Below are 11565 nucleotides of genomic sequence, written 5' to 3'. Positions count from 1 at the left end.
TGCTCTCCCTAGGCTTCAGGAAAGCCTCTAGAGCCTGGGGAGGGTGAAAACGGGCCCAATGGGCCAACTGGAAGTTTGGAACTGGGCCTATTTTTTTTGCCCTCCCCAGGTTCCAGTGGCTTTCCTGAAACTGGGGAGGCCAAAAACGGCCTCACCCGGCCCTCCAGAAACCAGAAATTGTTTCTGAACTTCTGGTGGCCCGTTAAGACCGTTTTTTGCCCTCCCTAGGCTCTGGAGGCTTTCCTGAAGCCTGGGGAAAGCAAAAATGGCCTCCGACGGCCCTCTGGAAACTGGAAATGGATCATTTCTGAACTTCCAGTTGGGCTCATTTTTGCCCTCCCCAGGCTCCTGAGGCTCTTCTGAAGCCTGGGGAGAGTGAAAATGGCCTTTCCCAACCCCCTAGAAGACCCCAAATTAGCTGGCCGGCACGCACATGACACTGGAGTTGACGGCTCACGTGCCAGCAGATATGGCTCCACGTGCCACCTGTGGCACGCATGCCATAGGTCCACCATGATGGTCCTAAAGGCATTTCAGACATTGCACAACCCACCTAGCAGCATCTCCAAAACTTATAAAAATCCATGTACTCTTCAAACTAGCTGCACCAGAACCACAAACCCTGATGGTCGTGTTCATCAATAAACCGTCTTTCCAATCAGCCTTCATGTTTCCAGTGTTTTTCTCCCAGCTTGGAACTAAACAGATGAATATTTCTTCCAACACCCCTTTCCCCTCTCTGGTTCCCCGTTATTTTTATTTGTATTTTATATTCTGATACTAATATACCAGACCAATTTGATAATTCTTATTGTTCAAATTCAGGGTTAACTATTTTTGGTCCACACTGACTGATAATAGAACAAAAGAAAAGCTTTATTTATTCTTTTGGCAACTTGTTATATAAAACTAAGATTTTACCAAGTACCTTAACTAGTTATGATGTTTTACAGGCGCTTTTTTTTTTGGCTAAATCAATCAGTCAAGGATTTCTTCCAACTTTTTAAAGACAAGATTAAATCTCAAACTGCTAAAAGTATGCAGCACAAATATGATTTATCCAAGATTTCAACTTTAAAAAATTGTATTAGCACTTGAGTACGAAACTTTATTTTTTCATTCTGCCCCTCGTGATCTAAAAGGGTAAGAGTGACTCAATCTCTCCCAGCACAGAATGGACTGAACCAACGCTGAGAAGAGCGGGGAACAAACACGACTCTACGAGGAACATCTCTTCTCCCCCCCGCCCTTTTGTTTTTCTGCCAAGCTGTTAATTTGTCGTAGCTCTAGAGCTCGGAGAAAGTCGGGTAGTGGGAATGTACTATTATCGTAGGGGAGTAGCGCGCTCATTGTAACGTTCTCAGAAATGCTTTGGCTCATGAAAAAAAATAGTGACCAAAAAAAAACACCCCACAACGATTTTACAAACCGTTGAATAAAACAGCGCGTTGCCCGGTTCCATCTGGTGAACATAGCAGGCCTTCCCACTCCCATTCCACCCACCCACCCCCCGCTTTTTAAGGCAGGAAATGGCTCGGCCCAACGGGTAACTGCTTCCTCCTTCAAGTGGCCCGTCTTTTCTGGAGATTTTTTTTTGGCCGCCGCTGCGCGAGAGGCGTCGAGGAGTCAGCCACCGCGCGCGCTGAGGCGTCTTCAGGCGGGGACCCAAGATGTCGGTGGCGTTTGCGGCCCCTCGGCAGCGGGGCAAAGGCGAGATAACGCCGGCTGCTATCCAGAAGGTGAACTGTCGGGCCTAGCCCGGGGGAGTGGGGGATCGGGTGCTTCGTCCCATATAGAAAGCGGGGTGGGGAGCGAGAGAGTCGGGGTTCTGCCTCGTCCTTCCTTGCGCGTGGGCTGAGCTGGAGATGGGCCAAGGCCGGCGCTCGTGACCTGGCAATGATGTCGGATGCAAGTCTTCATTTTTGATGCCGAGCTTCTTCTTTCTCTCTCCCTCACTGTCGCTTTCCTGGGCGTTTCAAGGCTTTGGGTGACGACTCTGGGACGAAGGTGCTGAAAACATTAGCATTCAGGCCTGTATTTGCAGGACACTAGAAGTCGTTTATTTTATTTATTTATTTCGTCAAGCATGTATTAGACAACATATATATGTATAAACATGATTTTGGATGCATGAAATGTATAAGAATAAAAGGGAACATTAGGACAGGGACGGTAGGCACGTTGGTGCGCTTAATGGCCCCTTACAGACCTCTTAGGAATGGGGTGAGGTAGACAGTCTAAGGTTAAAGTTTTGGGGGGTTTGGGGAAGAAACCACAGTGTCAGGTAGTGCATTCCAAGCATTGGCGACTCTGACCAGTATACTATCTGACCAGTCTAACCTCTTGTGTGGAGCAAGCTTTGCAGTTCAAACTCTAAAGAGAGATTGGGTAAACCATGGTTTAATAAACTGTGGCCTGTGAGTACAGCAAATAGACTGGGAGGGAATTCACTTGTAAATTCAAATGACCTAGACCAACTCCAAATCAAGAGATAGACTGATTCCTGTAAGGCAGCGGTCACCAACTTGGTGGTCTGCAAGAAAATTTTGGTGGTCTGCAGAAAAATTATTTGCATTTTTTTATATTGCACTAAATACTATTTAACTTTTTAAAAAATGCATATTAATGGTCCGTGGGATTTAAAATTATGAATTTAGTGGTTCCTGAGGTCCGAAAGGTTGGTGACCCGTGCTGTAAGGGACCTCTGAAGGATAGTGAGATGACTGGAACTCTTGTCTATGGAGATTCTCAGTCATACAGATCATGGTTGTCCCAAAGGTGCTTTTTCAAGAGGCAACTGGACTTTCTGGTTTTTCTTTGAAGATGTTCCACTTCTCATCCGAAGAAACGAAATTTCTTCAAAGAAAAACCAGAAAGTCCAGTTGCCTCTTGAAAAAGCTTCTTTGGGACTAGAGCGCTTGTTAATGTTGCAGTAATAATATAGCTTGTTTTGGTGGTCTTATGAATAGGAATAGTCCATTTAACTCCGCACCTTAGTTGAAGAACCCAGACATAAAGTCAATATTCTTAGCGTCTTCTAGTTGTATTGCAGTTTAGTTGTTTTTAATGGCTGGGTGAATTTTGGAAATTTGCATACAACTTTGGATACTACATTAGTGGAAGGCTGATCTGAAGTGTAGAAAAGTGAGACAGGCTGTGGTTTCACAGAATGCTAAACCACATTGCGTGTTTTTAGTTTAGTTCATTTTCAGAATTCAGTGGTTGTGATCTATAAAGCATAAATTTTGGATTGTTGGGAATTAGCTAGTTGGTTACTGAGTAAACCAAGGTTGAGCAAGCCATAATTAGCATACTTTGTAAACATAGCCACATACCTAAAACAAAACGAAGTAAATTAAAAGAGATCAAATGTAATAGAAAAGGTACTCGGGTAATGTTTTGGGCCGTTGATGGGGGCATTCCTGACATATATATGACAGCATGTTATTGTTAACTTGCCAATTATTAGTGAAACAAGTAATAAGAGCCAGCATCATACTAATTCATATATCTTTGGACTTCAAAGAACATGAGAGGGAGCTAGTGCTTATAAGAACGGGATTTTAAGGCTAACCAAGATTAGTGCTACACCTGCTGACACACATTAATAAAGTTTAATTAAATAGGTAAGGTAAGATTAGTTTTAAACCTTTAGGGTTAAAGAGCTACACTACTTTCATCTGAAGATATATTTAAGCATTTTTGTTGCAAGTTAAGCAGCTTAGTCACCATAACATAAGATCAATACACTATATAAAAAGAATAGAAGATAGAGAACAGACAACAATGTGTATATTTTTGTTTCTCTTTGAATATTGTCTATTGGATAAAAAGAAGTATTTAAAAAGTGAGCATATGATTTGTGCTAAGTGCTGTGAAAAATGTTAATGCAGTTTACCCAGTTCTGTGATTTGAAACTGCTGTTGAAAAATGTTTCTGTAGTTGTAGGACTAGAAAAACTGCTCTAGGTATCTGGTTATTACAGCTGCTCATACTGTATGTAGCCTTAAAGAAAAATGTGAAATTCTTGTTGGTGCATGTTACAATATAAAGGAAGGCTTAGATCACTGATATTGTTCATAAACTATAGCAGCTAAAAAATATGAAGTCTTGGACCAGTCATTGATCTCTGCTCAGACTACTTCCTTTGTTTATTTGTTCATTAATCACATTCATATAGCAACCTGTCTCACAAAAAGTGATTCTGGGTGGCACATATCAATCAACAAAACAAATATAAAATATAAACATCCTCACTAAAAGATAAACATCATAAAAACAAATTTACAAAATCTAGGCAAAGAGACAATAAGAATAGCCAGCTCAGCAATGAAGCCATTGAAGAATGGCTCCAGTTTCCTGGGATCTCTGTGCCTGTTAACATAACCAGGTCTTGAGGGACTTCTGGAATATCAAAGGGATGGAGCTAAACTGGTCTTGGATGAGGTGAGAAGAATGTTCATCAGGTTGGTGCCATGGCAGAAAGGGCCTGTTTCCTGGAACCCACCAAAAGATCCCTAGCTGATGGTATACACCGCATGCTTTCTGTACTAGATCTAAAAGAAAAGGCTGATATAACTGAGAAGAGGCGATGTCTCAGTCCAGTCCCATGGCATGAAGGCCTTTAAAGGTTAAAACCAGCATCTTGAATTGGACCTGAAAGTAAACTGGCACCCAGTGCAGCTCACAGAGCTGTAACATGCAGGAGGAGCAGTTACAACTGCCCTGCTGCTGCATTCTGTACCATCTGAAATTTATAGATGCTCTTCAAAGACAACCTCAGGTTGAGCTCATTGGTTCAATCTGGAGTAATTCTAAACAGGCATAAGTGGTGCAAGATACAAAGCTATCCAAAGCTCATCTATCTATGACTGCCACCTTTTGATTGCTTGTGAATTTTGTGTTGACTCTCAGATTGTGTCTGAATCATAGACTGTGTCTATGTGGGACAGTGCAATCCCATCCAGCACCAAAGATGGCATAGTCCTGGAACCAGTCAGACCCAAAATCTGGAGCCACTCAGTCTTGTCAGGATTCAACTGAAGCCTGTTTTTCCTCATCTAGACTCTTTACAGATTCCAAACACCAGGGTAAAACATTCTCAGTATCACTTAATTCGTCAGGAGTAGAAATGTATAATTGGGCATGATCAACATGCTGTCACTAACACATGATAACAGATGGGCTCATCCAGTAGCCTTGTATGAATGCTGAACAGGAAGGAGAAAATACCAAACCCTGTGGCACCCCCATAATAGGGGAGGAGGGCAGCCCTCACCTTCTCATCCACCAGAGAAAATGACCTAAAGAAAAGAGGTGAAACAGCACGACACCATCTGCCCACCCCATCTTCTAAGCTAATTCAGAAGGATACCATATACTTCCTTCCCTACGTATAATAAACTATAATTTTAATCTAAAAGTTGGTTAACTTTTAATTAAAATCAGTGTGAAACTAGTGTTCAAAAAAGAAATATTGATGTAAAATAATTGATTTGATTTCCATTAAAAAAGTAGCTTATATGAACCAAGCAATTTTAATTTACTTGTGAAGTCTTATAGCTACTTACAATTAAAATAAAAATATGCTTTAAATAACTAAAGTAATATAATTTAGTAGCTCTATTAAAATCTGTTTTATCTGTTACAACTGATACCCCTTAGAAAACTTTGGATTTTTCTTCTTGAAACCTAGCCATGAAATGTGATTGATCAAAAGACAGAAAAGTCATTTATTTAAGAGTAGCCAAGGAAGGTAATATAAAATGATTATTGTCGAACACTTACCATATTTAAGTAAATTGTTTTGAGTTCTAATTTTGTATGACAGACTCATCCTATTCTGATATTCTTAGTTTTTCTTCCCAAAGCTAAATATCTACTTTGAAAGAGACTTTGTTGTTTTTCATTCAAAATGATTGATAGATGTGTGAGAGACTGTGCTATGATGAAATAGTTTTTATTGTTAAAAAAATCTAGAAAGGCTATTGTTTGATTTTTGTACTAGAAGTAAAACTATAGTTCTATAACAATGGGAGGGATAACTTATAACTAAGGGAGTCCTTTTTGATGTAGTTTTATTAATGTTAGTTAGATTTAGAATAACTGTTTTGTCACTTTAAATGTACACTTATCGGCATACATTAAAATGAAATTTCATTACCTACAGCTTTCAAAGGGTTACCACCTCCAATATACACCACATAAACATGACAAATAAATAAATAGTTGCATAGTCAGCTGGATATTTAGTCTGAATTTGGCATTTTTAGTGAGACCTATGGAGTCCTTGCCAAGGACCTGGGATAGGCGCTTGTATTATTTGATGGTATTAAAGGTTTGTAAATTGTTCCAATTTAAACTACCTCTTGCAATTGACTGGTGGTAATTTTGTCAATGCCAATGGTTTCTTTTGCCACAGTTGTCCTACTTCTATTTGCAACTTGTAGTATTGTATGAGTTTCTCTAGTTTCTTCTTTTCTGCTCTGCAGTTTCTACTGTCCAAACTCTTGGCTTTATTATCAACAATTGTTAAATCTGTGGTGTTATAATTATTGTTGACTACATTTGTATGTCACCCAACCCCCATCGACTCTGGGTGCACTCTTATGCACCTGAGGGTCTGATTTTATATTTTTGTGTCATAGAAGATCCTGCAGAGGTGTGGTGAAACAACAAAGGAACAGAGCAAGAGTTTATCCCTGTTATTTTTCTCATGCCATTCTGATCACTTGAGGGTTTTTTTAGTAAAAAATAATACTGCAAAACTGAATAGTATGATTTTATAAGAATGGGGGAAATGACAAGCTATAACTTTAGTTATAATCTTGTCACAAGTAACTGTAGGCAAGTAATCAGTCTTTTGCCAAACTTTCAGAAATGGTGTTTAAATACAGTTGTTAAACAAGACATGTTGATAAAGTTCAGCTTTTTTCAGCTTTGTCTTGACATCTGTATTTAAGGTAAAACAGTAAGACCGGTTAGAGCTCAGTCAGTACAAGTTCATCTCATTCTAAAAATCTGTTCTGTTATTTCAGATGTTGGATGAAAATAATCACCTGATTCAGTGTATAATGGACTACCAGAATAAAGGGAAAACTTTGGAATGCTCTCAGTAAGTTAATGTTAACTTAAATATATTAGCCTGGACTCCCAGTAGTTATATGAATGTGTCCACACACTTTTCATGTTACCAGCACATAAGTAGTTTGCCATTATTTTCCTTAAATATCTTTTTTTAATAAAATTTTCTGGTTTATTACATATCACAGCAATTTCCTCCAAGTTTTAGAAAACTTGGGAGAGAGTTTTTTCCTGCTGTATAAGAATGGTTGACTAAGCTATAGGTAGTTCTTGCTTGATGACCACAGTTTGGACTAGAGTCTTGGTTGTTCAATGAAGCTGTCAATTAAGCAAGACATCCCTGTGGCATTTTGCTCATTGACTATGATTCCAACACTCCCTATTGCAGTTGTTATATGATATCACATCTTAAGCAAAGAGAGTCTCTCTCCATGCCTGCAAAGTTATAGGGAGGGAGGGATTTGGGGGTTCTGTTCATGCTTGGATTTCTGCTGCAGAGGTACAAGCAAAATTAAGCCCAAACTTTCTACTGCTAAGTAAGACAGTTAAGTGAGCTTTGCTGCATTTTACTACCTTTCTTGTCACAGTTGTTAAGTGAATCACTGAAGCTGTCTTGTGAATCATTCAGTCATTATGAATTTGGGTTTCTCCCATTGACTTTGCTTGTTGGAAGCCGGCTAGGAAGATTACAAATCACAATCACATTAACCCTGGGATAATGCAGCTGTCATAAATACATGCCCATTGCCAAGTGTTCGAATTTTGACCATGTGACCACTGGGATATAAGTGTGAAAACGGTCATAAGTCACTTTTTCAGTGTCATCGTAGCTTCAAATAGTCACTAAATTAATGGTTGTTAAGTCGAGGACTACCTGTATACAGTTATTGCATCAAGCTGTTGGCCATATTATATTTATGGCAATTTGTTTGTCACTAAATTGGTTTTGTAACATGGAGGTATGGAGAAGACAAATCAGAATAAAAGTATTCCTCTATAAGCTTAGGGGAAAGCAACAGGCTTTGGGGTAAGTATGAAAAGGCTTCATCATATTCCTTCTCAAGTCTGGTTTTTCATAATGTAGCCCACTTCTAAGTGTTGTGAATTCCAACTCTCAGAAGTCTCATCAACATCCATATGTTTGCGATTTTGGGGATTAAAGTTAGGAGGAGCTTACTGAGAAAAAGCTTCCTGATAGGATCTCACTATTCAAAATCAACATTCTACTAAGCCAAAATGTCCTTTGTTTCTGGCTTGGATGGGAAAACCCAAACAGTGTGGTTTCCAAGCCCTGACTTTATGTATGAATCAAGCCACTATGATATACGCACATACTGTATATTCAGTTTATTCCCTCCCAACAGTTATCTTATGGTTTAAGTACACTTGTCAACCATGCTTCTTAGTCTTTTGAACAAAAATAAGGAATCTATTTACACTATATTACCAAAAGTATTCGCTCACCTGCCTTTACTTGCATATGAACTTACTGTAAGTGACATCCCATTCCTAATCCATAGGGTTCAATATGACGTCAGTCCACCCTTTGCAGCTATAACAACTTCAGCTCTTCTGGGAAGGCTGTCCACAAGGTTTAGGAGTGTGTTCGTGGGAATTTTTTTACCATTCTTCCAGAAGCGCATTTGTGAGGTCACACACTGATGTTGGACTAGGTTACGTGGCTGAGTTGCTGTCGTTCCCAAACACTTGCACATTCTTATAATACAGCTGACAGTTGACTGTGGAATATTTAGGAGCGAGGAAATTTCACGACTGGATTTGTTGCACAGGTGGCATCCTATCACAGTTCCACACTGGAATTCACTGAGCTCCTGAGAGCGACCCATTCTTTCACAAATGTTTGTACAAACAGTCTGCATGCCTAGGTACTTGATTTTATATACCTGTGGCCATGAAAGTAATTGGAAGACCTGATTCTGATTATTTGGATGGGTGAGCGAATACTTTTGGCAATATAGTGTATATTGAATAATTTACCCCAAGGTTGGTAGTGAGTCATTTAAATATAAAAGATTCTATTTTGAAATAAGCTTTACCAGTGATAATAGCAAAAATAGTCTGTTATTCTGCAATTTACATTATTGATAGTAATTCTTGAAATATTATTTTATCATTGCTGTACTTTTCTCCAATTATATAGTTGAAAATTATATAAATATACAAATTTTATAACCTATATGTTAGTGGGAAATGATCATATGTGAATTTTTTTTAACTTAAATGTTTTTTGTTTAAAATTAGGTACCAGCAGTTGTTGCATACAAATCTGGTCTACTTAGCCACAATAGCTGACTCCAATCAAAACATGCAATCTATACTGCCACCAGTAAGTACCATGAAAAAACCATTTTATTCTCCAAGGAACAAAGATACATTGCACAGAAAAGTGCTAAAATACATATGGTTATGGTTTAATAACTCTTGAGTATTGTATATTGTGACTATAACTTTGTATAATGTAGAATTATATTATTAAACCTCATGCATATTTAGATATATATTTGAGTATTATATCCATCTTTGTATTAGGTCATAATATTTTTCATTTGGATTTTTTTTAATTCCAGGTTACTTCTTGTACATTCAAGTAGATCTTATCCAATTGTTTTATTAATTCAACCAGATCTTTTTTAAAAATTTAAATATTTAATGGTCATATATTAAGATACTTAATTCATTAGCAAGCATTCCTAAATTCAAATATGTTCAAACATTATTACTTTCTATGAGAAACAATTTATGTGGAAGTCTCTGAACATTATTTTAATAAAATTTATTATTTCTAAAGGTATATAAAAGCAGTTCAGTGTTGAGAAGTTGTTAATCTTGTGTTAGAAAAGCAGAATTATAGAAAATGTCACTCTGCTTATTCAAAAAATTATAATTTGTATTGTAATGCAGTATTTGAACCCAGTTTATAGGAAAGATATCTTTTTAAAATAATATTACATCCGGATAGATTTTGACTATCCACATTTCTGGGCAATATACAGTCCTTTTTGTGAGGAATATAAAGTCCTTTCTTTGAGGTCATTTCAAACAATAATCAGGGATTTTGCAGTTTAAATATCTGTTTTACCATTAAGGCTGCTTTTAGAGCTGAGTAGAATGAATTCATCCTTATTACAGGGTTTCCCCATTTCTGTTTTGGGGCAGTTGCAAAATGCTATGGTTTTGAAGTACATTGTCATTGGTTCTTCAAAATTCATTGCCATGGTCTGATGATTCTCAGGTTGGTGGTGTTACCCTACCTAATGGAAAAAATGGCCTGCCCCATTTGTGTTTCAGAGTTTGCATCTGCTGAGGTCAGATATCATCAATATGCAGATGATACATCTTGATCACAGAGAGTGTTGCTGTTAAAGTCTGTATGGTACAGAGTACTTCCCCCAGTCTTATGCCAGGATATTGCTATTGTACACTCCTTTCTTGTCAATTTCATCTTCAGCAACCAGGAGTGATATCAGCAATCATACATTTTGGTCAATAGAAGATGGACTCCACCGTCAAAGAACTATAATAATAGTAATAATGATAAGAATTCCATGGGGTTTTTTTCCCTGGTGGTTCTTATTTGGCCATGTGGTCTCAATAATTACTTGAAAATGCTTCTTTGTAAAATACTCTCTCTTTTTTGGCAAAGAATGAAGATCTTGATAAGTTAGTTCTTAGCTGAATAAAACACGGGTAACTAGAGGAACTTTTTTCCTGTAAAAGCTGTAAAAGTCTAAACCTTACCTTCTTACTAAAAGAAGAGAAATTAGCCCCTTTCTTCAGGTCCATTTTCCAATTATCAGAATGGTACCTCATGGTAAGTGGTAATCAAAATCAATGTAGGGATGTTTGTTGTGCAAGAGTAGGACCTGCATTCTTGAAAGAGTGTTTAATTGAACTTAAGCATTAAAAAGGTTTGCCAGAGAAAGGTTGAAAACTATTATACTATATAATAATAAAGTGCAAACATAGTATTTTTAACATTAAAAATGGTAATTGGTTCTTACCACTTAGAGAGGAGAGAAAGCACTGTGAAGCGGTATATAAATTTAAGTGCTATTGCTATTTTACCAAGTATCTAGGACAAGTTTCACTACAATTTTTCCTATAAGATCAAATTTAATGTCTTATACTTCTGAAGCCTCAATTCTGAGTTAATTCTTTTTGTAAAACAGGCAGTTATTTCAACTCAAAAACATTTGTTTTTTGATGAAGAAACCTTGAATCTTTTGCAGTACTTTCATATTAAATAAATCAAGATGAATTTTGATTAAACTGTAATATATGAGTATAAAAGGAAGAAGAAGAAAAAGTTTAGGCTTCTTGTTCTAATTGTTCTGTATTTACTGTAATTGTAATTGTTCTAATTGTTTACTGTGATTTAGCAGTAATCTTTAATCCCTAAAATTTATCTCTCTATATTAAACTCGCCTAGAATACAATTAACATATCTGATGGTTTTGTTTG

At 37.5% G+C, this 11565-nt stretch overlaps 1 protein-coding gene across 7 annotated transcripts in view; it reads left to right on the top strand.

Annotated features, from left to right (window-relative positions):
* The first annotated feature begins 1511 nt into the window (after positions 1-1511).
* SS18 (SS18 subunit of BAF chromatin remodeling complex) overlaps positions 1512-11565 on the top strand; it is a 40868-nt gene continuing 30814 nt past the window's right edge. For 2 of the 7 annotated variants that reach the window (XM_032222419.1, XM_032222425.1), the window contains exons 1-3: positions 1514-1739; positions 7038-7114; positions 9346-9430. In XM_032222419.1, the coding sequence (XP_032078310.1) occupies positions 1671-1739; positions 7038-7114; positions 9346-9430 (231 nt within the window). In that variant the 5' untranslated portion in view covers positions 1514-1670. Of the gene's footprint in view, positions 1740-7037; positions 7115-9345; positions 9431-11565 lie in introns of all 7 variants that reach the window. The other 5 variants (XM_032222423.1, XM_032222418.1, XM_032222421.1 and 2 more) reach the window with 5 other exon arrangements.

Source organism: Thamnophis elegans, chromosome 8 (genome assembly GCF_009769535.1).
Source record: "Thamnophis elegans isolate rThaEle1 chromosome 8, rThaEle1.pri, whole genome shotgun sequence".
Taxonomy (NCBI): domain Eukaryota; kingdom Metazoa; phylum Chordata; class Lepidosauria; order Squamata; family Colubridae; genus Thamnophis; species Thamnophis elegans.
Note: the sequence above shows the minus strand (reverse complement) of the source record. Positions and strands in the feature narration are given on the sequence as shown.